At 31.0% G+C, this 27,564-nt stretch overlaps 6 protein-coding genes and 1 long non-coding RNA gene across 12 annotated transcripts; 4 read left to right on the top strand and 3 right to left on the bottom strand.

Moving 5' to 3' along the window:
* Positions 1-20: 20 nt before the first annotated feature.
* LOC138932644 (uncharacterized) lies at positions 21-6,552 on the top strand. 4 transcript variants are annotated; one of them, XM_070294693.1, is made up of 6 exons: positions 21-164; positions 600-787; positions 2,575-4,346; positions 4,421-4,591; positions 4,998-5,129; positions 5,260-6,552. In XM_070294693.1, exons 3-6 carry the CDS (start codon positions 2,589-2,591, stop codon positions 5,416-5,418), a joined length of 2,220 nt encoding a protein of 739 aa, XP_070150794.1. In that variant the 5' UTR covers positions 21-164; positions 600-787; positions 2,575-2,588; the 3' UTR covers positions 5,419-6,552. The 4 variants fall into 4 exon arrangements, with proteins under 4 accessions (XP_070150794.1, XP_070150785.1, XP_070150805.1 ...); XM_070294684.1 differs by having other exon boundaries at positions 600-875; XM_070294704.1 differs by lacking the exon at positions 600-787.
* LOC138939063 (phosphatidate cytidylyltransferase, mitochondrial) lies at positions 961-1,531 on the top strand. Its single transcript, XM_070306561.1, has 2 exons — positions 961-1,413; positions 1,475-1,531. Exons 1-2 carry the CDS (start codon positions 961-963, stop codon positions 1,529-1,531), a joined length of 510 nt encoding a protein of 169 aa, XP_070162662.1.
* A 1,006-nt stretch (positions 6,553-7,558) lies between the features above and the next one.
* Positions 7,559-16,549, top strand: LOC138932641 (uncharacterized). Its single transcript, XR_011446803.1, has 4 exons — positions 7,559-7,818; positions 15,530-15,642; positions 15,894-16,141; positions 16,306-16,549. It is a non-coding gene; the product is annotated as an uncharacterized lncRNA (long non-coding RNA).
* Egl (Egl_like_exo domain-containing protein) lies at positions 9,414-16,132 on the bottom strand. 3 transcript variants are annotated; one of them, XM_070294648.1, is made up of 8 exons: positions 16,052-16,132; positions 15,464-15,560; positions 15,194-15,386; positions 13,562-15,052; positions 13,389-13,469; positions 13,050-13,294; positions 12,557-12,942; positions 9,414-12,397 (listed from the first exon to the last, which is right to left on the bottom strand). In XM_070294648.1, the coding sequence occupies exons 4-8, from the start codon at positions 14,969-14,971 to the stop codon at positions 12,039-12,041; spliced, it is 2,481 nt and encodes an 826-aa protein (XP_070150749.1). In that variant the 5' UTR covers positions 14,972-15,052; positions 15,194-15,386; positions 15,464-15,560; positions 16,052-16,132; the 3' UTR covers positions 9,414-12,038. The 3 variants fall into 3 exon arrangements, with proteins under 3 accessions (XP_070150749.1, XP_070150764.1, XP_070150757.1); XM_070294663.1 differs by having other exon boundaries at positions 13,562-14,993; XM_070294656.1 differs by having other exon boundaries at positions 15,957-16,090.
* An 805-nt stretch (positions 16,550-17,354) lies between the features above and the next one.
* On the top strand, positions 17,355-25,470 carry Trprs-m (Tryptophanyl-tRNA synthetase, mitochondrial). Its single transcript, XM_070294636.1, has 10 exons — positions 17,355-17,430; positions 17,670-17,906; positions 18,161-18,349; positions 18,564-18,975; positions 19,077-19,371; positions 23,935-24,102; positions 24,179-24,441; positions 24,514-24,635; positions 24,729-24,999; positions 25,178-25,470. Exons 1-10 carry the CDS (start codon positions 17,355-17,357, stop codon positions 25,407-25,409), a joined length of 2,265 nt encoding a protein of 754 aa, XP_070150737.1. The 3' UTR covers positions 25,410-25,470.
* Positions 20,057-23,110, bottom strand: LOC138938316 (uncharacterized protein C18orf63-like). Its single transcript, XM_070305209.1, has 8 exons — positions 22,977-23,110; positions 22,193-22,346; positions 21,886-22,063; positions 21,596-21,710; positions 21,400-21,490; positions 20,994-21,221; positions 20,218-20,619; positions 20,057-20,140 (listed from the first exon to the last, which is right to left on the bottom strand). Exons 1-8 carry the CDS (start codon positions 23,108-23,110, stop codon positions 20,072-20,074), a joined length of 1,371 nt encoding a protein of 456 aa, XP_070161310.1. The 3' UTR covers positions 20,057-20,071.
* LOC138932612 (reticulon-4-interacting protein 1, mitochondrial) lies at positions 25,051-27,455 on the bottom strand. The gene is made up of 6 exons (XM_070294622.1): positions 27,111-27,455; positions 26,547-26,779; positions 26,238-26,447; positions 26,063-26,175; positions 25,699-25,966; positions 25,051-25,614 (listed from the first exon to the last, which is right to left on the bottom strand). The coding sequence occupies exons 1-6, from the start codon at positions 27,355-27,357 to the stop codon at positions 25,507-25,509; spliced, it is 1,179 nt and encodes a 392-aa protein (XP_070150723.1). The 5' UTR covers positions 27,358-27,455; the 3' UTR covers positions 25,051-25,506.
* Positions 27,456-27,564: the final 109 nt, after the last annotated feature.

The raw sequence follows: 27,564 nt of genomic DNA, 5'->3' as shown, positions 1-27,564 counted from the left end.
AGGTGAACCGAGAGACGAACGACGAACCAGAGACCAGAGACACGCACGACGCTACACGCTACACAACGTCCAGTGCAGTCCCACGTTTTGTTTCCCAATGAATTGTCTGGAGTTGTTTGCGAGAAAATTTGTGGAACTCCATCAACGTATCGCGATTATAAGAGGTAATCCGATATTTTGATTCGTCTTTTATCGATCCACGTGTGTGGTTACGTGTGGCAATAAATAAAACCTCTGTCGCGTTCGATCGTGTGGAAGTGATCGCGATTATACTCGGAAGCCTAGTCAGCGAAAAGATTTACCGTGCATGAGTCCAGTCGCGATCATACATAATTTATTATCGTGTAAATCAAGGCACATATATACTTATACTCTCGTACGCGAGTGCGAGCTGATCCCGATCCCGCTGTGTATTTGTGCGCGTATATATGTTCGTTTGCTCTCGTTCAAAATTAAAAATTAAAGGCTCCAACTAAAATTGGCTCCGGTATTTTATTCGATACGAACAGAAACTACTCTATCTCGATGCGAAAGAAAATATATTCTATCTTTTTCTGAGTAAGTAACTCGAAAACGAATTTTATCAACTGCGTTTTTAGGTTAAATGGGCGATCGCCTCGAGACTCGAGACACGACACGATTAGTCCGATAGAGATCCGTGATCTCTCAAACACGTGGACTCCACTTACGAAAGACGCTTGTGAAAGCTCGGAAGTTGTTGATCAACATTCGTTTGGCATTCCTCGGACTTCATTGACTGCCACGACATGAATCATCTAGCTCCATGGTGCGAATCATAATGTCAACTGTATTCTAAGCATCTTTCAACAAAGCGAATTCTTCGATACGTTCGAGCTCAAATTAAATCAGGCAATGTAAGAGTTACATGGCATTAAATGTAATTTGCATAAGTTAGAAAATATTTATCAAAAAGCCAAAGATTTGAATAATCATCTCAAAATGCTGGAAAAAATTGCTGAGATGTCGCAATTGAAACACATAATTAGAGAGTTTCCTAGAAATATGAAATTCTGCTTCGCTTATGGATCAGGTGCATTCAAACAGGCTAATAATGACAGCGATAATATGTTGGATCTTATATTTGTTGTACGTAACGCCAACAAATGGCATGCAGAGAATTTAACAAATAATCCCAAACATTACGCTCAATTATTGAGACTCCTTGGCCCTAAAGTAATCACAAACATACAAGAAGAATTGGGAGCTAAAATATTTTATAACACATTAATCAAAACAAGCCAAGGTCAATTCATAAAATATGGAGTAATTTCTGAGGTTTCATTGGTGGAAGATTTATTAGACTGGAATGATTTATACTTAGCAGGAAGATTACATAAACCGGTTAAAGTAATCGTGGAACCAGATGAAAATTCTCAACTGCGCACTGCTCTAGTACAGAATTTGCATGCGGCTGTACACGCAGCCTTGCTATTACTGCCTGAACATTTCACAGAGATTGACTTTTTCAAGAAGATCACCAGTCTGTCCTATCATGGCGATTTTCGAATGATCTTTGGCGAGAACAAAGATAAAATCAGTAATATCGTGCTACCACAATTGCATCATTTTAAACAATTGTATGAACCAATCTTGAAACACTTTGACAATTATATAGATATTCCAAAGTCAGATATGACTGTTACATGTCATCAAGATATCAGCCCAGCGACTAAAATCTATCATTTGAATCATTTACCCAGGATACCGCAGGTTAAATTAGTCAGAGCATGGTCTCAGGGCCCAAGATCGAAAGATACAGAGGATTGTTTGCGTGCTATAGCACACGATCCAGAATGCTACGAGATATTAGAGCAATGTTTGAAAGAAATTGTTTGGAGATCTAGTGTAACACAAAGCTTAAAAGGAATTGTAACAGCGGGATTTGTAAAATCTGTTAAATACAGCGGCGCTAAAATAATTAAGATGCTACAATCGAGTTCCTCCAACAATATTCTACCTAAGCCTTCTATCTCTGACTCGAGTAAAATTAATAAAGTTGTTGGAACTGTTATGAAGAAAACAGAAACAAAAAAGGATGCTGAAAAGCACGTCGAATAGTTACTGTATTATTTTCTCAGAAAAAGATTATGATATATATATATATATATATTTATAAATATAATATTATAAATATAATAGTATAAATATATAATATTATAACATTATAAATATATATAATATTTATTTATGATATATATTTGTAAATTCTTAACTCAGCTTGTATCATAAATAAAGTGGATAGTTATTATCAACAGCGTAACATTCTTTTTCTACATAATTAGAGTTATTAGTTGCCTTTAATTTGTGGTATACGCTCGTAAAATAGTAATTTTTTTTGTTTTTTTAAGAAATTTTGTTTTATTAAGAAAAATTAAAACGTTTATACTGGAATATATTATTTGATATATATATATAAATATTGATATAAAGATATTTTACACATTTATGTGTGTGTGTGTGTGTATGTATGTGTATATATATATATATATATATATATATATATATATATATATTGTTAAAAGTCCAACATATAATAATTTGTCATGCTTTCAGCATATAATTAAATTATGACGATGGATTCTGATTCCGAGAGCCAAGATAGCGATGATGGACGGCGATTTCGTTTCGAGGCTACGCGTAAGGATTCAGTCGCGCCTGTAAACACAGCAGATAAAACAAAAAAGAAGTCCAAGCACAAATCGTCCTGTTGCGAGAGCAGCAGACACTATCGAACAGACAGAAAAGAACGGTCAAAACACGAGAGCAGTAAGAATACGGACGACAAGGATCTCAGATACTCTGTAAAGCATTCGAAGCATGAGTCGAAGAGTTCAAGACATGAGGACGGCAGAAATTTGCACAAGAACTATAGAGAGGGCAGGGACACATCCGCTGGATTCGCCGCGAACGATAGAAGCTACAGGAATTCCAACGAAAGTGATGTAAGAGAAAAAGTTTCGCGGGATTCAAAACGTCAATCGGACAGAGATCGAAGTGTCCATCAAATGCAACGACCACGAGAACATTCGTACGAACGGAACCATCACCATGAACGAGCGTCCAGTGACAAACACAGAAGTCGGTATCACGAAAGGCACAAGCATCATTCTCGCGATAGGAGTCGGGATAGATCCCATCAATCGAGTAAACTGATCAAATCCTCGAATGGCGATTACCGATCCCGAGAGGATCAGGGAAGACACGATAGCTATAAGAAAACATTGGTAAAAGAAAATAGATTGCAAAATTCGAGAGATTGTCCTAAGAATATTGAACGGGAACGTAGTTACGGTGAGGCTCATTCAAGAGAGAACACTAAAGAGGATTCATCAACAGAGATTCAAGACTGCAAGGACTTGGATTTGTCGCAGTTCGACGTTCTGTCGGAGACTGGTGAGAATATATCCGATGGTCGAGATTCAGGAATGTCATCTCCGTGTTCACGTAAAATTAAATTGAGAAGGCACGATTCCGAAGAACGGTCCGAAAATCGTGCGAGAACGAAACGAAAAAACGACGACGATGAAGCGAGCGAAGAAAAACGGCGGGAACAATTAAAGGTAAAAAGAAGGAACTACGACTTGACATCTGGTTCCACTAATAATAATCCTAGTGCCGTTTCAGATTCCTTACTCGGTTCCGCATCCTCCGCGACGTTCTTGGTAACAAAAGAAACTCTTATGGATTCTGTGAGAAAAAAGGCTTGTGAGCATTATGAAGAAACGAGAATGATTAATTCTGATAGTGGCGAATGCTCGAATTTGGAAGAGAAATATTCGCGATGTCTCGATTCTTTTGAGGAAACGCGACTGTTGGAAAAAGATAAGGAAGAAACTGAATCTGTGTACGGTCCATTTTTGCCACCAAGATTCGCATCTAATACCGACGTCACTGACGATGATAAACTTGAAAAGACTTTGTCGAGTAGTCTCAATGAAAATAAAATCGATGACAATGGCAAGAGCGTGAGTTTGATCGGACCCTGTTTGCCACCTCGATTAAACAATGATCGTCAAAACGGAAAGCAAGAAGATACAGAAAACGCTGTTACACTTGCGATGGCAGTGGACACTATCTTTGGACCAGCACTGCCACCACATTTGTTACAAAGGCAACAAAACGAAAATGATTCGCGAGATAAAATTATTGGACCTGTACTACCCGATACTGTGAAATCGCATAAAGAAGCTTCGACCGAGTCATCTGACGATGATTGTACGATAGGTCCTCTACCTATTGATCATCCAGCTCTGAGAAATAGCCGCGTACACGAACAGTTAGATTTGAGAGCGCAAAAGATTAGGCACGAAGGATATTTGACAGAGGTAATACGAGTTACTTAAACATTAAAGATTAACAATTTTATCAATGAGAAAAGAAACATGTATTCATATTTTAGGCTGCCCTTGGGAATAAACGCGAGGAATGGATGATCGAGTTACCACCAGCGCAAGCTGCTAATCTTGGATTGGGCCCACGTAAATTCAGACTTCGAGATGGGCCAGATATGTCAGATAGATCATGTTGGACTGACACTCCTGCACAAAAAGTTCAGAAACAGAAAGATTCGGTAAATATAAAATAACGCGCTGTTATTTATTTTCTAAACATAAAAATGTTTGCATTCTATTTGTGTTACTATTAGAAATTTTATAGCGAATTTGATGTTAGTACGCACTGATACGTATATATAAAGGTTATCGTACACAAATTTACAATGGCATAAGTAACTAAAAAAGTAAAATAATATTAAGAGAATTATTATTATTGTTGTTAAATACAAATAATAATAATAATAATTCATACAATAATTATCTTAATGTATTAATTATACTTATGCTTATATTTATTGTAAATTTGTATACAATAAGTTTTAATGTTTACTAGTGCATACTAGTATATCCAACCGAATTTACTATTAATCTCTTTATATATTTTATGTGTATACTGATGTTCAGTTTATTACATTTTTTCAGGAGGTAAAGAAACTCAAAGAATCAGATACGGAATATGTGAAAGAATTTCACAAGAAAGAAGTGAATGAAAAAAGAAAGCCCGAGAAATCGCTATTAGAAATGCATCAAAGCAAAATTGCGAAGAAAAAGAAGGTAGGTTTTTTTTTAAAGTTATTTTTCAAATTATACAATATATTTAATTATCAAATCAATATTTCTTATATATTTGTTTTCCTAATTTTGCTACAATAGTGATATTAGAGATATGTATATTGTTTTTTAGAAAGAAGAAAAAGAGGCAAAACGAACTGGAATATCAATAAGAAGGCCATTTGATAGAGATATTGATTTGCAAGTTAATCGATTTGATCAAGCGCAAAAGAAAACTATTCTGATGAAGGCACAGTTGCTGGACGATAGATTTTCACATGGACAAGTCTAATGTTTAAATTATCACGTCAAAGGATATAAAATTATGATAATTGTAAATAATTGTTGCTAACGAAATTAGATTCTGTATTAAGTACATTTTCAGAAATTGACAGATGTTGAGTGTTGTTACAGATCGGTGCCTTGAATTATTAGAGAGTTCTTAACATCTTTATTGACCAATTTTATGGAAGTGTTTTAACAGAATGTGCACTTTAGCCTAATTATTATATTTGTATTTTCGTATTATGATCTTTTATATCTTAGAATAAATATCCAAGTAGATTAACTTTGCCTAAATTTGATTTCAATTTTGATTTTAATTTTATGAAATACACTTGCGTATAGATTGCGTTTACAATCTTTTTGAAACGAATATATCAGAAAATACATTTTAATTATGTATTAGGTTATTAATCGAACTATTATTTTATTGAAAGTTTTGGAATCTTGTGATCTTTTTTGCGAATTATATTTCGTAATGCAATACGATAAAATGTGTAAATTACAATTGGATATCTTTTATAAATAGCATTCACTATATGTCTGTATCTTGTACATAGTATTGTGTTCTTATGAGGAATCATGAAAGAATAATACGAGAGTAACTTATGTAGCAATAACAACGATTGTACAGCGAATTTTTGCGCGTGTTTAGATAGATACGTCGCTTTCGTTATATCTGTTTGTCACATGTATTTTTTATAAGTGAGACAGTACAAAATAGTGTGATACTTAGCACTGCTGATATGTAATCTCGTAATACATATTATAGCAAATATGAAAAACTATGTTGCGTACGTATATTTAATTTGCACACACTTTGAAATGTATATGTGTATAAATGAAACACATATATTACAAATGTAATTCATATACTCAATGGCAGTTTGACATTTTCGGAAGCCTGAAACTAATGTATACGTATTTCTTTTATTCCAATTAATATCATTAATTGACAAAATAATTAATATATCTTTTAAAGTTGAGAAAAGAATTGAAACACTCGGTATCCAGAAGTGAAACTTTGCTAGCGTACTAATCTGTGGATTTGTCATTGCACTTTTCTATCATATCACAAGAGAAATGATATTGTGCGATATATTATTAAATTTAGCTATATATACTTTAGTAATCGTTTATTATCTCGTTGAAATTCTTCGTGAATTTATGAATTTCTATACATAAAAATAAATATGTTGATTAAAATTGTCTCTAGACTAATGTTTTATATATTTATAAAAAATATTATCCAATATTCAATGATACAAATAACATAGCTAATATAAATAACAATTGATTTAGCTATAAATTATCTAAGTTATAAAAATAGTGTTTAAATTATTTATTTATTATTATCGTTTCAAATTATGTATGTAATTACGTATTTTGAACAATTTCGATATTGCGATTTTCGAAATATCTAAGTCGACAGTTTCAAGACGTGAACGTATCGCAGCAAACCGTAGACGTAGACACGCGTCGGACGTGCTCCGTGTTTCTCGCGATTATTACCGTTTAAAAGTGAATTTTCTCGCGAAAATTTATCGCCATTGCATCTCGTATTAGACACGAGTATATTATATATTAATGTTGCGATTTCAGTAACGATAATCCGCGTCCGCGTACTCGTAATCCGAAATTCTTTCCTCGGAAACTTCGCGCCATCGTTTTCTCGTTAGAATGCAACGAAAGTGTCTATGCTCAATCAGGTGCGTATATTTTCGAATATGTATACATAGAGCTATCGCAATATCTTAATACATGAATTTATGGATATTTCGGAGCTTAAACATATATTATTCATATTAATTATGAATCGTGTAATAAATATTTTATTTATATTACCAATATATATTATTCATATATTATTCATATTTTAGTGATCCCATGTGTATACCGTTTTTTTTTTTTTTTTAATAATTAAACTATTGAGAACAATCATTTTCTTACTTTTCTGTTCGATAAAAATAATTTGTTAACAAAGGGTAAGAGAAATAATGAAATAATTTGTAGATGAAAAAAAATTGATGTCAGCGCTGAAGTACGCGCTTATTTCTTCGATATTTCGAGAATCATAGCAATAACAAGATGGCCGACAATTTCAAATTGCCAACGATCAATCGCGCCGCGGCAAAATCGCGTCCGCGAGTTGCTTCGCGTTTCTCGGATTCTCTCGCAAAAAAATTATCGCGACTGTCTCTTGCAAAGTGTCGGTGCGCGTCCGTTGTAACGTGTATTAAACGCGCGTGTACGATTATTGTTATATTAATTATTTTTATATCGATTTTCAGTGTCGTCGATCCGTTTTTGTGTGTGTGTGTGTGTGTCTCCGCGAATTCCTCTCCTCGCGGATCTTCTTCGCGCCATTGTTTTCCCGTAGAAATGCAACGAAAGTGTAATGCATAATCAGGTATGTACATTTTGCCAGGTATGTCATCGTTTTTTACGACATTACTTTTCGCATTCCCGTCACTGAACATATTCTTTTTGAGTCGCCATTAGAATATAAATTTTGTCTAACCTAATAAAAACAGAGTGTAAAGAAATTTTCATGCCATTTTTATCTTAATATCTGGAGATAATATTTTGATTCCAATCACATGATAGATTTTAATTTACTTTATAATTTTTCTCTTTGACAAATAATATTTTACATTATTATTATAATTATTTTATATATTTTATATATGTATTAAAGATCCACATTTTTCTTGTATGATAAAAACTCGAGCCTATATATATACCCAGTAAGCAATTTGATAACAAATTGTTGCCAAATTGGCATCAAATTCGCTCAAAACTTGGTAACAAATCCAGTGCCATCTGTGTCCGCATTAAGCTTGTGTTTTGGTGACAAAGCTTGTTGACATAACCTGACAGCAAATTGACGGCAAAAACCGAGCAAAGCTTGACATGATTTGACGTCAAATTGATGGCAAAAATCGACCAAGATCTGCGCAAGACAATCTGACAGCAGATTGTCAGCAAAAACCGAACAAATTCTGCAGCTTTTGGCCATTCATATAAAAGTATATATTAAAGTAGATTTAAAGCCTTAATCCTAAGTAACAAAATGATGATAAGTTTTGGTCATAAAATGACCATTAGATAATTAGACATTATATAAAATCATATATTAATATGTTAAAACATATAGGTAAATTCAAATAACTTAATTTATAAAATTAAAGATCTTTTTGGACAGAAATTGTTTGAATAAGTGAAAATCGAACAATTATCTGTCCGATTTGCCAAAAATCAATTCAATATCTGAATTTCCTGTATAAGAATTATGTCAAAAATTGAACTGATAGAAATATATATATTATAATATTATTAGCATTTTGTAGGCTTTATATACACTCATGACAAGAATTTGAATACGGGTATAGATAATGAATAACGCGCCGCATAGCGATAAGCGACTGAACTATTTTATAATACTTTGTAATAAGCTGCAGATTTTGTTCGGTTTTTGCTGCCAATTTGCCATCAGATTGCGCACTCTAGATCTTGCTCAGTTTTTGCCGACAATCTGATGTCAGTCATGTCAGCAAGCTTTGCTCGGTTTCTGCCGCCAATTTGCTGTGTAGTTATGTTAGCAAGCTTTGCTTGATTCTTGCCGGCAATCTGCCAGCTTAATCGGTAATAACAACTCTTGTACCAAATTTGTAGCCTTTTTGCTGACAATAATTTGTAGCAAGCACTTGGCAATATCTGTTAGAACAGACTTGGCTGACTGGGTATATATATAATTTTTATATTATATTATTATTTCTATTACAATATTTTTTAAATATTTCTTTTTTATATTTATATATTTTTTTAAACACAGTATCTACATGATAAAAAGGAGAAAAAAAGAATTTATCTTTTTCAATCTATTTGTAAATATGTAGATGTATAAATTAAAATGTAAAGGAAAAGTAATATCAAGCGACGCGGTAGCGTCGCGACGCCAATATATGAAAAAATAGATATTTATGTTTTTTGTAATATTCTCTTTATTACGTACATTTGTTTTAGATTTTATTTTGCATCAATATGCAACAAATTAGTCATTGTTAATAATTATGTGAATCAGTATTCTTTCGTATAAATATTTTTGTGATGTTTCTTGCTTTTAATATAATTATTATATAATTTGATATAAATGCATCATAAAATAATTCAGATGATCCATCCTTAAAATATTGCCCATAACATTAAATCACTCAGATAATTAGAAAGGAAAATATGTAGTAATAAATATAGAATAACATTAAAACATTTTCTTTTCCGAAAATCTCAGATATTAATAAAATAATAAATCAATTAATAAACTTGCAAATTATATTATCACCAAACAAATACTGTACACTTCTTTCTGTCAATCCGTTGCACTCATCTGATTCAAATTGGACTAAGTTTTGCAGTAGAGAAAGAAGATATATTCTTTTACACACTGTCTAGATCTTAACAAATAGCGAAAAATTTAAGTTAACAATAATTAATTGAATTTAATGATTCTATAGAATATGCGCATTATTTCAAAATCAAAATATGAATGCAAAGGACAAAAGTATAGATGATTGTCGATATACAGAAAAAATTTGTTTTATAAATATATAATAATTATATAATGTTCTGTATTATATATTTATAAAAATTTGTGTTATGATATAAATTACTAGAAATTAAAAAAGAATTTAAAGTATATCTAAACACAGATGGATAATATGAGTAAAATTAAACCCAAATCTATATAAAGATATTTTACATAGATTGTTTTACAAATATAATTTACATATAGCGCAATGTTGTATGTGTATATGATGTTGCCATTTCCATAAAGTTCCCGTATATCGAATAGCATTCATAATGTGATCAAGACTATGCCAATATAAAATAATATTATAACGCGCATAAATAAAGCTGCCGGAATAATAATTTGAATATCAAATATAATATTTTTATACACGCTTAATGCACTAAATTGCACTTTCTAATAACAATGCAGTTATGAATTCCATAAAACAAAGTTCTTATATAATTATCTTTTCTTATTATTTTGCTTTTTCAATTATAACGAGAAATATAATAATTAAAATATTAAGAAACGTCCTATGTACTGATCTTATATTCTTAAAAATTTTAAGATTGTAAAAGATATTGCTGATATATATCGTCAGTGTTTTGATTATATAAAAATTTATGTAGATTGTCCAGATATATATTGTAATAATTTTTAACATATTTTTAATTGAATAATTTGATACTACTTGAGTCTGACTCCCTCTATTGATAAATACAATAATGAGAATGATTCATTGATGATTCATTTATGTTACTTTCCCTTTTGGCTATATATTTCCATAATATATTTTTAATATTAAAAAAGATGGTACGTGCGATTGATATGTATATTATATAAACATATATTATTTTCGCATGTGTAAAGTATTGCACTAAAAACACTTTCAATTTGTGGTAATGAATTACATAAGTCTCTTCCAATTGTCATTTTATCAGACAGTTCATCTGGCAGTTCATATATTAATGATATGCTGTATAAGAATTATTAATAAGCTATTATAAGAATATGAAAGCAGATTTTTGTGATACCGCATGATGAATAATGTGTAGATTTTATTTAATGCTATTAAATTATAATCTCTTATTAAAAGTGCAAGCATAATTATTCATCAAGCACACAATTATATAGAAATATAAAATGTATCTATTTGTTAATCAATTTACTGTACATATTCTATATTAAATTGGCACTTGTGTATATAGCTATATATATACGAAAATAAGTTGTATCTGTAAGTAGAATCGATGTAAGGAAGAAGAGATCTATATAAATTTATCTTGCATGCACAAATTTACATTCTGTATGGAACAAGCATTTGCTTGTTAAATAAGTCGCTGTTATGCTTTATTACTGCCGGTGATTCGTTTTTTTAAACAAGTAATGCAAAGTAGGCCCGTACAAAACTCTAAAAAATCAGCGATTTTAATGCAGTACTTCACATAAAAAAATTTTTAGGGCATGATATGCACCCCGTTAATTTCTCGCAACGCTGTTAAAAGCATCAGCAATCATCATGCTTATATAAATTGTATGACAATTCTTCTGTCAAAATATATATATATTTGCCTAAAAAGAAATAGCACTTTTTTATATATCTTTTAATCATTTAATTTCGAATCAAACGTAAAATGCCACAATTTGTAATTTGTTAAAAATCACATGTGCGGCTATTAAAAGCCTTGTCATTAAACATGATTCGGTCTTTCTTAAATGCTTGTAAAAGAAAGATAATCTGTAGGCAGAACTACTGACTAAACGATATCCTTATATAAAAAATTAATAACCTTTTTTCAAAAATCTGATATTCCACTATCAGATTTGAAAAGGCGTATATAACAAGGCTTATTTCATTTAAGACACTTTTTAAAGGGGCAGAGATGCTAGAAAGCATATGTTTTATAAATTTTGCTAGTTCTGCTCTCTATATATGAATCTTATTATATTACATAAAATAGATAAATTTTAACTACTTTTTTTCTTTTATGCATTCATTCCCTTTTATAAAAAACCTATAAATGGCAACTTTTCTACTACTTTCACAGCAGCTGTAATATCTACTTTTTTGGCGAATTCTGTAACCTTACTCTCTCTTTTTCCTCCTCACTGACAAAAATTCTAGTAATTACTATATCACCTGTACTAAGTGTTTGACAAGCCACACTAGTTCCAGCAGCTTGGCGATCTGTCCGCGGATTGTCACTTTGACACATGCATATGCATTTGGTAGGTGATGCATCAGCACTATTGGCAGAAAGCTGATCAGTCGTGCAGCTGGTAACAGCTGATAATATAGCCTCCAATTTTTCTATCTTTTCCAATTTATCCATCCGCCCATCTGATAGTATTTCATCCATCATTTGCATCGACTCGGTTAAGCTTGGAGTGTCAACATTTCGCGGGGATAATATACCACCTAGAAAAATTGATTTCAAAATCATTAAACTCATTACGCAAAATAAACCTCATTAACGAGAAACAATCCTTGTTTAAATCAATAATTTTTATTTTAATTGAAATGTGAAACACAAAGTGATTATATATATGTATATATTGATGTAGTAATTTTATATACCAGAATGAGAATTTTCTGATGTGTAACTTTCCAAACTCTGATATTCAGGATCGTCCGTCTTATCATCATCATCATCATCGCTACTGTCAATTTTATCCTGACCCATATTCTCTAATTTTTCCAGTTTTCTCGCAACTTTGTAACTCCCTTTAAGTTTTTCTTTTTCATCCTCGGTAAGATCCAAATAACGGAGAAGCCGAATCTCGCGGTTACTTAATACAATATTTTTACATGTCGCTTCTTCCATTCTTTTTTTTAGATCTGCTACTTCAGTCTCCACTTTTCGCTGTTTCTTACGCGCTTTTACATCTGCTGGTCTTATATGCATTTGAATTTGTTCTTCGCATAACTCTGCAAAAAGATCTTGTACTTCCGGCCTTATAAGTCTGTTAATAATATACAGAAATTGTTATTAGAGAAATCCTATATGAAATTTGCTGTTATTAGATCTATAAAATTTGATTATTCAAGATAGTAGCAAATAAAACTATACCTAGACATGGCATTGTAAACTTGAGGTACAAGGCTCAAAACATCGCTGCTCGCGTAAATCAGCATGTCTCGCGTCATGGGCCGCCGGGACCAATAGCGTTGATCTTTACGATAAATATTTTTCAACTGTTCCTTAAGCGGATTACACGGAGCACCGTAATGATCGCACAAAGTGTTCAGATTAACATTTTTAACTTTGTATACAGGTTTTCCTGTTTCTTGGAACTGAAGCACTGCATGCGCCGCCTAATACAAGATATTTATTTCCTATTATTACATATTTCATTTGTAACAATATATTAATGTTAATTTGGAAAAAAACGAGAAACATTAACATTACCTGTGTATCAAAAACGTTCGTCAATGTTATCTTAAACTGATTGTACAAATTGACACTATCATTTCTACAATCGTGAATCACCTATAAAAGTAAGTACAATTTTATGTGCTTGAGCTAATATTATACGATATATATCTTTCTTTATATTATCACTTTAATAATATTTTCGTTACCTTAATAACATAAGGATGTTCTAACAATTTCTGAAGACCTCCTGCTTGAACAAGATTCGGACATGTGAATAAATCAAATACATATGCTTGACCGCTTATTGTACCAATTTGTACAAGTGTCAATTGTCCCTTGACACCAAGGTTTATGCCTTCGCAATCAAAAGACACGATCACTTTACCATCGGGAGGAGGCTTCCGAGGATTTATTATATCCTCTATAACTTGCAGACTTTCCCGTGGTGTTGCTATCACTCTAGTCTGTTGTAACACTTTCAGTTTCCATGCATCGCCCATCTGGGCGGTTTGTAAACTGCGATCCCGCTCTGTATTATCCGCCAGAGTTCTCATAACGATTGTATTGAATCTTTGCTTAAGACTCTGCTGTTGCAAACTAACGGGTGGCGAGTTATTATTATTGCTCTCGACAGGCAATGTGAACGCGTTTTGCACGGAATTAGATTGAAGCGTTGCATTATTACAGATATTCTCTGATTGATTTGAAAGCGGTTGAGAGAATTGAATCTTGCTCGGTGAAACGATCGGTACTGCGTTATTGGTGTGAATCACGCTGTTGCGCTGATTGCCACTCGTAGTTTTCGTTTTCGTGACCGCGGGCTCTGTCACAGAAGATTTCGGTCGACCTATTAATGTCACTAGATTGGTTTGCACTTGAAAAGCATCCGGGAACATTTTTATAAAAGTAGACAAATCCTGTGGCGTTTTAAATATACTTGTCCAATTTTCATGCGAGAATTTCTCATTGACCATATTAAATAGTTGATCTATAAGAATTGAGCCTTTCCGTTCAATGCATATACAGAAAAAGTCTAACAGCTTGGCTGTAACATCTGGATCTATGGGGATATCTGGCTCCAATTCATGAAAAGGTTCTGGTTTCATACCTTCATATTGTTTCAATATTACGTTATCCTCGCTGATTACAAATGCATCAGGATACTTCAAAAGAAAATCGCGAAATTCTTTATAATGTTGACCAGATATATGCCTAACCTCTGGTGAGGCTTGTGATCGATGACCTAACAGACTTTTGATAGGGACTTCAGTGCCTACTCCGTATTGCAATAATTTATTCGTAAAGTATTCTACGGCCTCGCGGGCATAATCACGTTTACCGGATTTATTTCCGCTCTCCTCCTCCACAACCGGTTGAAACGTATTAACAGACACGTAATCGCCGTCGATTAAAAATAGTGCCGGATATTGTGCTAGAAATTTCTTAAGGCCACTTTGCGATCCTCCTGCTATCTGACGCATTTCCTTCGTGAATCCTTTTGCTCCAAACTGACAGCTTAGGTCATGCAATGTACGTGGACCACCCTTGTCCATCAGTCGTTCAAAGAAGAAGAGAAGAGTCATGTTTCTGACCATTTCATATTCTGAGCTATCCATCTTTATATATATGTACTCACACCTTTGAAAAGTTTATATTTTTATCAGATATAATTTTTCTTCAAAATGTCAAGATGATTCCTGTAGAAGCAAAAAAAAAAATAAACAAATTGATAAACAAATGAAAACAAATGAACAACTTTATGGCAAATATTAGATTCTTTGAAAACATTTTTATTGCTTATGAAGATTAAACATAATCAAATTTATTGTAATATTTACCGTCATAATAAAGTTGAAATACCGAAGATAAAGGCACATCACTAAACTATCATCATTTTGTATTTATGCCTTTATAAAAAATATATCCAAAATATATATTTGTTGACCATTAATGGATATATTTATTGAGGTTGAATAATTTCTAATTGAACTAAATAATTGCATAACCAACATAATGGAAGAAAAAGTAAATCTGAAAAGAATTTTAAATATTTCAAGATTCATATTTGCACAGCATATAAAAAGAATCTTCCCATATGAAATATGTACCTTAGTTCATGGATAAAATTGCATTATGATAATTTGTTTTCAGTCATTGTTAATCGTCTTTTTCAGAAACGATACATTATAAGATCTTCTCCTCCTCCTGTGGATGAAATGTTAAAGAAATTTGTTCAATCTGAAGGACATTAAGATTTCTGATACAATCTGATTCAGAAACATCTAATGTAAGTTAACGCCAAAAATTGCATTTATCGTCGGAATTATAAAAGTTTCGATATAAAATGCAAACAAGTGTCATAATCGAGACATATACTTTTGCACATTTGCTTCTATACATCAAGTGACATTATTTTGTACCAGAACGCAGCCGAGACGAGTGGTCTCAAAGAATAAATCTCGCGAATTTGCAATTTATTAGAAGAACGCGTATGTGTGTAAAAAAAATTCGTATCTGTTGAAAGCGTAATTTTTATAGGTCAAGCAATTCTCGCGTAACTAGAAAGGAAGGGATGTAAAACGAGAAGAGCAAACAGCGAACAATTCTCCGGAGATTATTGGGCAACTTTGTGGATTCCCACAACTGTGTCCTCGCCGCTGTCGCAGTATCGACTCTCCCGTCGACGATGTATGTACCTTGGCAGCGGTGCACGACAGAATCACAGTTAACCCTAATGCGATGCAATGCATCCAATACGTAACATATCTCGGAGCGGATATCCAGGGGTGCGTTCGAAAATTTTACTCATGAAGTAGAGTAGCATTGAATTGACCAATCAGGACAAAGAAATCTTTGCTCCTTTTGCTCTGATTGGTCAATTAAAAGCTACTTTATCCCACAAGTAGAATTTTTGAATACATTCCAGCATATCCGATGAATCTCTGTTTAGGACGAACACCGTTAGAGGGATCCTCGTGAGCTATGACAGACAACATAACCGGTAGGACCTTGTCACTTGTCACTTGGCTTCTAGCTCCACAGCTGTATATGGAAGCGGAAATGTTGGGTCATGTGTGTCCTTATTCGGATTTATTTTTCATAATTTGTCTCTTGAGAGATTAAAAAGATTATGTAATTCACACACAGATAAAAAGTTGTATCTCTTATCATTTGGTAGGATTAATCGTATGTTTCTATCAATAATAATTCAAAGAGGATGGAATCTAAATAGTCACGCATTTCATTATTATTTTCTCTAATTACTATGTCCCTAATTAATGCATTCGTCGTGCAAAAGCGCTTTTTTCTGAAAATAAAAAGCCACAGAAAACATATATACAAAAATATATTATTTAATATTTGTTGCAAATTTTTTGTCTTTATATTTTACATTTAGTACAAATGCTCTTAAATTAATATGGGATGATATTTATAGATTAAAAAATGCATTACCTGATAAACTGTATCTGTTTGAAAAAAAGGAAACATTTACTATAATAGATCAATTATTTCTTATTTATTTATAATATATTTTTTTATAAATTATAAATTATATATTTATAATTTATTTATAATTTATTTATTAATTATTTATAATACACATTATTATATGCATATATATATATATATATATATATATATATATATATATATATATATATATATGCGCGTACGCATATATACGCACGAACACATATACAGCATACATAAATATATTTCTTTTATATATATATATATAATCTAAGTAAATGTTAATATAGCCGAGACACTAGTATCATATTATATGAAAGTCAGAACTGTTTATTCCCACACGTATAAGAATTGTAATCATCAGTTTAATGTAAGTAAACATAAAAATAGACAAATTTTAATGTGAGTGATTACAAAATATATGAGTAATGATATAATGAAAAATATTAAAACATTAGAGAGATTTACTAAATGATGTGAATAAATTTTGATAAATTTAATATATATATATAAGTCAGAATAGAGATAATGTGGAGAAAAAAATCGCACGACGATGTCAAAGAAACTGTCGAAACACAAGTGATTGCGGCGATGCAGAAGCAAGGTAATAGTATTTTTTTCGAATATATGAATTGACTAAATGACGTAAAATAATTGTTGTATTTAATAATTGATGCTTAAACTATATGAGTCTTTTATTTCGCAAAAAGATTAGGCATTCATTTTAGCATACATAAATATATGCGTCTTATTAAAATTTGTAAAAAACGCACATTATATGTGTAAATATTTTATTATTATATATTATAAAAATAAGTAAAATATAAAATAATTTACTTAAAGGATACTCCTTGAATACTGTAAATAATTATGATGAAAATTTGCTACATGTAAGCGCAGCGAATGATTGTTTCCGAATCGTGAAGGAAATTTTGAACCAGAAGGAAAGCTGTCATGTTATTGATAGAAAAAATAAATTTGGCTGGACCCCGCTGATGCAAGCAATTCGTAACGGAAATATTAACACTGTAAAATTACTTTTAGAGAAGGACATCGAAGTTGACAAAGTGACTTATCTCGGTAAATAAACAATCACAATCGTTCGCCATAAATTAATTTTCGTTATCAAAATAACGATTTTAGAGAATGCTTATACATAAAAATTTTCAAACGTTATAAAACTTTATGATCGTTTCAAAAAAATTACAAAAACTATATATGTTACGTAATTATATAATAATTTCGAAATTAGAAACTATATAATATTACAACGTCTTTAAACGAATGAAACGAAATCTTTTATTTACTTATTGATTTACAATTAATTATTATAGGTATGTCAGTTCTCGGATTAGCTGTTGCGATTAACAAGGAGATGTTCGAAACAGTGTACAATGCTTGTCCGGACGCTTTAGTGAGCGCGGCTAATGATGACATTACTCCATTATGTATTGCTGCCATGAAAAACGATAAGGAACTCTTTTTTAGATTGTTGGAATTAGGCATGCCGCTTTCGACTGATAGTAAGAAAATTTTCTAGTAATTTAGATGAAGATCCAACAGAATGTTGATCGCTTTTATATTGCAAAATTTTAAGTTATACAAAAGAAATATGATTTGTTTTTATTAGATACATACTTTTATACTTGTTCTCTTCTTTTTCTTATCATTTATTTATTTCAAATACAGAAAACATAAAAATTGTAGTTAAAAAGAATAAATTTGTATTGAGCGCAGATGAATATACTCGCCTTATGATGAAATATTCTACGATACCGGAGATAGCCGCTTTGGTGAACACAGATTCTGCGATGGATGATTATTGGAACGATACATCAGATAATATCCAAATTATAGAACAGAATATCGACGATACGACGAAAGATTCTAAGCTGATTTCAAAAAATAAAAATAAAAAACACAAAAAGTTGCATTTATCTGTACCTACAGAATTCGATGAGCAAGATTTAATATCACCAAACTTAACGTACGACATATTCGTGCTATCCCCGAATGCTGTTTGCTTTGAAAAGAACGATCTTACAAAAAAATCGGACGTCGTTTTTCAGAATAAAGATGAAAGCAAGAAGACAATGGAAAAATATTACACGACGAGCGAATTTGAATCACCTTCTGTTGTATTTAAAAGGTAGAACAAATATAATGAATTAAGTAATTATTTATTGAAATTAGAACATCTCTCTTCCATTAAATTAACATTTCTTAAAAAATAATGTTATTTTTTTTTAGAAACACAAATTATAGCAGATTTCAATCGGCACGATCTATTGATTTTGATACGAAGAATTTCTCTTGCGATCTTAATATTACTCTCGGATTCACACCCGAATTTAGCCCTCTGAAATCACCCCATGTACCTCCAGATGTTAATGAGGAGAATGTATTTGGCGAAAATACTCCGACACCGCCGCGCTGTAAAACACCACCGAAAGGAATGCTTCTGAATTGGTCGGAGACGAAAATGATTATGATATTGAGACGCTTTGGACTAAGTCAACATATTCCTATATTTCTTGAACAGGAAGTAAGTATTATTTCTGTATCAGGGTGCATCAAATTTATCGGAACTAAGTATTATTTCTATATCAGAATGCATCAAATTTATCGGAAAACGAATAAGTGCTAATATCGTTTCTTGCAAAATTATATCTAATAGAATAGTGAATTTATTATTTAACTCTCCTTTCCATTTAAATTCTAATCTGATTTTGATATCCATTGCTATAATTTCTAAATTGTATACATGATTCATTTTTTTGTTATCTTATTTTAGGTGGACATTGATTTATTTTTAACGCTTACGGATAATGATTTGATAGAAATTGGTATCGAGTTCGAGAGAGACAGACATGCTTTGCTGGAGACAATAAAAGAATGTAAAAATCGTAAAACATATTAAAACTTAATATTTATTCATAAATTAATGCGAATTTACAATTGTAACTACTTTAATGTGAAAAATTTAAACCGTTATGTTTCTCGTTTATGAGTTCTAAGATAAATTATCTATAACTTATAAAATTTGAAATTTTAATTTATAACTAATAACTAATTTATTATTTATGTATATTTATTTTGAATGGGCATTGATTTTTTTCTTGTTTCTGCTAATTCTTCTATTATAGGAATATTTCTCTTTTTATATAAATCAATTGTTTTAAAAAGAGAGAAATGAATAATAATAAATAACTATTATTGAAAGAGTAATTCACAATAATATTTTCTTAAAAATTCCTTGACAGCTTCTCTTTTAGACTTAGTTTATCGGGCTTTTCTTCTTTGTCTGTCAGCTCCTTAAACATAATATTATCTTTCTCAACACTGTTTTATTATTATATGAAAAATTCTTATATATGTGCAATATATTTACCATGATAAATTTATTCTCAGATTTTTGTTCCTCAGTTTTAAAATAACACGATTTACTTTCATCTTTCTGTACAATTGGTTTGCTGACCATATCATTATGTACATCGCATAATAACGTCGAAATGCTGCCAGCAGTTTTTAGCCGATTAAATTTGCTTGTGGAACACGGCTTTATATCCAAATCGAAATTGTCAATTTCGGTCGCACACGTAAAGGAGTCATCAGTTCTCGATAATGATAATCGCGACCGTTTCGTAGGAATATCACAGGTATCGGGCATTCGAAGCAAAGGCGTCACAGTGCTAATTTTTCTCGATTGTGTGCCATATCCTGTATCGTAGGCTGGAAATCTAACTCTTGGTAATATTGGAGTACAAGCTAGATCCGCTGTTTGAAACATAGTCTGCCAAATAAATTATATATTAAATAATATAGTGTAACTATAATATATATGGTATATAACTATAGACGGTGTATATTGATTTAATTTCTCTGATTTAAGAATAATAGATATATATTAGAATCTTTTACAAATTATTTTAAAAAAATTTACTAATTATAATATATCTAAAAAAAATGAAATATTTGATATTTTTTTTTATACATATTGCGTAACCATAACAGCAATTAAAATATAATTATATGTAAGAAAAAATATATTAATCTGAATTAGAGAAAAAAATTAATGCGAGAATTAAATAAGAATTTGATTGAAAAGATTCGATAAAAATGGAGATATACTATATTATAAGATATATATGTAGCTTATTTTTTTACTTTTAGATATATATCTAATTGCTGTTCGCATAATTTAGCCACTTTTTCTCTTAAATCTCCTATAAATTTGTAGATTCTGGACAGTGGATCCATCACAGATGGAAGAATTTCTAAAGGTCCTGAGGTTAAACACATTTCAGGATATAGGAAAACGTTTGACTTAAAATAGAAGAATTCGATATCGTAAAATAAGAATCCGTCTTCGTAGTTTGGTAACATATAGCCATACTAGAATCACATAAAAAATATTTCTTATAATTTACAGAGTTATTTGTAAAAAAATCAATTATTTTCGATATTACTGACTTTTGTTTTAGAGAGTGAGAAATATAAATAAGAAAACAAAAATTTGGTATGATTAATAATCTTAAGAGAAATTAGTTTTCATGATGAGTGGAAGATTTACCATATTTTTCCAATATGCACGCAAGTCCTCATAATCTTTAAACAGACACTTGATTGTTTTTGATATGCGAAGCACATTTGCCATTTTCATACTATTTATGAAATTATAAAATTGTATTTAAGTGATTAATTAACTGACATAGAGTGTTGCGATTTTATAATATACAATAGTTTAATCATATTCATAATTTTAATACCTTGGTAAAACACGTACTGGTGGCTGTAAATCACATTGTAAAGAACGTGCCCTAGTCAATCTTATAAATGGTATTTTTAGATTTACTGCTTTCATAAAAAGTTGAGCGCTGTTATCTACAAATTATTTCTGTACTATAATATCTCGATTTAAATCTAACAATAAATCGTTCTCTATATCGTATATAAAAGACTCTATATATCAGTAAAATATAGATAGCATATGTATTTAACATTAGACTGTAGTAACTTAAAAGTTTCTGATTATAATACCAAAAATCAAATTTTATACCGTGAATCTCTTTAATATTCAACATTACTGCATTGACATTTCCTGTCGAGCTAAGAAAATCCTGTCCTTCGACAAGGTACGGCCCGACTTTATTCCACTGTGGTGCCACTTTATATTCCATGGTATAAAGTAGGCACGCTTTATAAACATAAGTTGGAATGAGCTCTAATAGATCTATCTGTATAATTTGTGTCGGACAAATCAGGACAAATAATATCGATTATTTTTTGCGAGAAATTTATTTTAAAGAGATTTACATATAACGTTCTCTCTTTCTCTCTGTTTTGCAGATTGCGCAAATACGTACCACCTGTATATTCAATCTATCGCAATGATTTTGGAAAGCGTGGCTTTCGAAAAACTCTTTCATAACGATAATGTAGATAGAACCACCAGATTCGAGTATTTTTCGATTAGTTATCGGAGCTGCCATTGCTTGAGGAGTTTCTTGAAGAAATTCTCTAAAATCCAACGTATATACGTATATAGCGCGAAGAAATTGTTCGTTCCATAGGTTTGCGAATAACCGTCAATAGCCGAAAAAACACTTTTCGGTATATTTGAAATTGGTTATTAACTGGTTTATTCCAAAACCTATGGAGCGAACTACAGTCACTTTAATCTAATTTGAAAGATAATTTAATTGTCTACAACTTTTGTTTCGGTACTTTTTATTAAAAGACGCACACTTTCCCTGATATTTGTCTCTCTATTGGTTTTGAAATAAAACAATTTATAACTAATTTCAAATGTACCAAAAAGTATTTTTTCGGCTATTGACGGTTATTCGCAAACTTATGGAACGAACTATTGGGTTGAACGGAAAGTTCGTTCTCTTTTTTTACTAAGAGATGAAGACCAAAAAAATGATACAAACTTTCCGTTCAACCTAATATACTAGAGGAGAAGGGCCTCTGAGATAATAGAAATTCGTTTCAAAAAATTAATTGCCAGCAGTTTTGTTTTTAATTTATATCTTTAATTACGAGAAATGCTGATATTATATTATTTTGTAATATATGTTAACATAACATAATTTTGTATATTATTTTTTTGGAGAACGATAATGTTTTTTAATAATTGATATTTACCGGCATTTGAGCATCCTCGCACAAAATTTAGAATAAATCAGAATATTTTCGGAATTGATGATTTTGCAAATCGCACAGGAAAGACTGCTTTTTTTTGGTGTAGTAATATCAAATATTTTCACGGTAGAAGCCATGATTGATCTTTAATAATCAAATATTTATATTTAGTACAATGTACAATAGAAAATGCGATCATTCCACGATTAAATATGAAGTTTGTACAGAATGAGGGGGAGGAGAATATAATATAATATATACTACCCGCTCTTTTTTATTGCACTCTTTTTTTGAAACAAATTAATTATGAACAATTTGATAAAATATTATATATAAAATATTAATAAATAGAATATATTAATAAAATAATTTATTAATTATATAAATATTATATATATATATATATATATATATATATATATATATATATTTTTACAAACAAAATTCTTTATTCTATATCTTTTTATATGATAAATCCATCACAGCTGTTAAAGGTACGTTCAAAAATCTTATCCGTAGGGTAAAGTAGTATTGAATTGACCAATCAGGACAAAAGAAGTAAAAATTACTCTACCCCACGTGTCACGTGTCTCGTGTGTCAATAAAGTCGAACTATCGCGATATATTTACCTTATCTAACCTTACATTCGGAAGATTAATTATTTTGACATTTACATTTATTCGAAATATGCTGAAAATATTTAAGAATGCTGTACGTTTGGAAACAGCTCGAATAGTGCAACCTAAAAGGATAAAAGAATATAGCTATCAGGTTCAATCATGTTTCATCTTGACCACAATTTGTTTCTGAAGTAAACGTGTTTTTAAAGGATTTATTTAACTTTCTGGAGATTTAATGAATATGTAATTAATTATTAGTTTCAAGCATTTCATGAACTATTACCACAAATAAGATAAATTGATTGTAGATTATTTTTACTATGTATATTTTACTTCGTAGACATCACAGATTAAATACCCAAAAAGGATAGTTTCTGGAATTCAGCCCACTGGAAGCGCGCATTTAGGCAATTATTTTGGTGCTATTCAAAGATGGGTAGAATTACAGAACACAGGCGAAGAAGTTCTGTGCTTTATAGCAGACTTACATTCACTAACTTCGTTACAAGTATAAAAATATAGCACAAATCCAGTATTCTTATATTATTATTAAGATAATCTGTTAATGATATGTGATTTTGCAGGATCCAAAAAAATTGAGGGAAAATACTCTGTTGATGACTGCAACATTGGTGGCTTGTGGTATAGACTTTGAAAAGAGTATCTTGTTTCAACAATCTAAAATACCTATGCATACAGAATTATTGTGGTTTTTGAGTAGTATCACAACTATGCCAAGATTAGCGCACTTACCACAATTCAAGGAAAAAAGTCAAACCTTAAAGAATAGCAGACTAGACTTGTTCATTTATCCTGTTCTACAGGCAGCTGATATATTATTATACAAGTAAATATTTTGATATTAAATATATAATGTTTACATATGCTGCAACTATATATATAAAGATTCTTTATTTAGAGCAACGCATGTTCCAGTTGGACAAGATCAAGTTCAGCATATACAGTTTACACGAGAAATAGCACGTACATTTAACAAGAAGTTTGGGCAAATCTTTCCAATACCAGATCCCCTTATCAGCGGTAAGCTTTTAAGATAGTAAGTTTCAATATTCAGTCAAGTTAATTCTGATTTTGTAATCTGATCTTTCATCTAACAAATTTTTATATTTTTAGATAGTCCAAGCCAAAGGATCAAGTCCTTATGTGAGCCTGAGCTAAAAATGTCAAAGTCACATACAAATCCTAAGTCCAGATTAAACATCTTGGATGAACCAGATGTATTGTTGGAAAAAATAAAGAAGGCTAAGACCGATTTCACATCTGAAGTGACTTATGAACCGGAAAAACGACCAGGAGTGACTAATTTGATTAATATACATTCTCTGTTTACTGGGAAGACATCAGATGAAATATGTCAAGAAGCCGTAGAATTAAATACAGGACAGTGAGTATAAATGTATTATATAATTTTTATTAGAACAAAAGAGGCAGCTATATTTTTTTATACATATATACGCGTGTGCGAATATACACGAACTTTCTGGAGTAGACTATTTGATGAGTAAAGTTTAAAGTTTATGGATGTAAATTCTTAAAGCTTTCTTTTTTTATCTCATTTTAAGATACAAATTGGTGTTGGCGGATGTAGTGATAGAAAAATTGTCTCCAATTCGTAAGGATATATTAAGATTAATGAAAGAACCTGCTTATTTGGATGAGATTTTGCAAAAAGGTACAGAAAGGGCGACAGAACTTGCAAGAAACTGTTGCGAGGAAGTTAAGAACAAAGTTCTTGGTACTGATATGATGACACAAGAAGTGAAAAATATAACAAGTACTGCAAACATCATGTAAAATACAACTATTTGTTATAAATAAATTATACAATTTTTATAAAATAGATATTTATTAGATATTTCTCTATTTATTTAATTTAATGACGCATGTTGTGCTATCTGATATCAATGACTAGTTTACCTCTTAAATGACCTTGCCGCATTTTTTCATATGCTAATGGCAAATCTTGAAAGGGATACACTTGTTGAACGACAGGTACAATCTGCAGGATATAAAATATCAAATTATATGCAATATTATTAATAGAATAAATATATTTAAAAAAATTCTAGACAATAATATATACTTTTTTATTTTCCACAAGTTTTTGAAGGACGTTAATACCCGTCTGCGATGGTATAAAGAATCCCCATTTTACACAGCTTTTATTTTCTTGCCTTGGAATATTAAACTTTAAAAAATCTTGCACATTCTTCGCCATTCCTATGACTAGTCCATGTTGATCAGTATTTTTCAATAGTGGCGAATTTAATGCTATGTAAGTACTGTGTGGATATCCTTTCATTCTGACATGTTCCGGCCCTTGATTGGCGCAATCTAAGATTATGTCATACCTAATTGCAAATGTAATATATATATATATATATATATAATAACTACGTATATATATATGAACGCAATAGATTTTTGTTTGATATGAAATAACTTACGGTCCTTCTGAAATAATTTTTATGTCGGCATCGTCTTGCTTATAGTCAATAACGATATCGGCGCCTAAACTCTGTAGCATATCCATGGCATTACTGTTACACGTGCTAATTACCTAAATAAATTGAAATTTATATGTTGCAAATTTTAATGCAATATGCGTAATAAAAAAATTACATGCATGTTCCAAGCTTTGAGTAGCTGTATAGCCAAAGTTCCGACTCCACCTGAACCTCCTATAACTAGAACGCGTCTATTTAATTTCGTGACCATCGCCGTTTTATAAGATAGTCCTCCTGTAATCCATAGTGCGGACCATGCAGTCAGTCCAGCAAATAAAATACTTGCAGCCTCTATATGAGACAAATTCAAAGGGCGTGGACTTACCTTGTAAAAAAAAGAAATATATTATGCAATGCAAATATTATCAACATGTAATTGCAAGTTTTTTGTCAGATAATACTTAAAAATTGAAATATATCTTACTAAGTTACTATTAACCACAACATAATTTGCATGACAGCCCTGTTGCTCTATTGGAACTATTCCCCAAACTTCCTTGCCTAATTCAAGCCTGTCTCCAACACCATGTCCCTTTGATACAATCACCCCTGCAAAATCTCTGCCTAATATCAATGGCAAGTCTAATCCATTGTATGTTCCACCAGTTAAATTTTTCGTTTTGCGCATTAAATTTAGAAGAGTTGTGCCATAACCATCTACAATAAAATATATATAATTTTTTATTGTAACATTTAGATCTTTTATTGTAACCATTAGTTATATAAGATTAAATAAGCCTTTTTTATTGCAAAAACAATGTGAATTAAAACTATATTGTAAAATTTATTAAAACATAATAGCATTAGTTTTTAACAATTTTTATACAGCTTCTAATGTTATAAATATACATGTTTGTTATATTTATTTATACACAAACGGCTAAAAATGTAGAGTGTAATATTTTATTTTATAATTTTATATATGCTGAATTAAAATTTTATGTCACTTTCAGAACAAAAAACATACAATCAGAAATAGAATACCTACTTGTCATCGCAACATCAATGGGATTTACACTAGCAGCTTCAACCTTTATCAAAACATCTGTTGGTTGCATGATTACCGGTATTCTGATATTAGACAGTTTTAAATCCTCTAAACCATTATATGAATGTATTTGCCAAGCTTGCATTTTGTTGCATTTTTCTTCCTGATTAACTGATAGCTTCGTTAAAGAGCGAAGTTGCACCGATCGTGCAATGCATTTTAATCTCAGAATTGTTTTTTGTAACATTTCTTATTGAATCTTAAATCTCCTTAAATATTGAATATGTTCATGTCAGATGTTTGAGATCAATGAAACGTGTAAACAAATTTCTTGGTTATGATGGCATGGCTATTTTTTGCTAAATAGATACAAGTGTGAAATATTCATTTATTTTTATTCAGAAACGAAATGTTACCGTAACCTAATGTTCTTTGCCCCAAAAGCCTAAAAATT

Source organism: Polyergus mexicanus, unplaced genomic scaffold (genome assembly GCF_030449975.1).
Source record: "Polyergus mexicanus isolate NDT 795.1 unplaced genomic scaffold, iyPolMexi1.0 SCAF_1, whole genome shotgun sequence".
In the NCBI taxonomy this organism is placed as follows: Eukaryota; Metazoa; Arthropoda; class Insecta; order Hymenoptera; family Formicidae; genus Polyergus; species Polyergus mexicanus.
The sequence above is the reverse complement of the archived record's forward strand: the minus strand, read 5'-3'. Positions and strand labels throughout refer to the sequence as shown.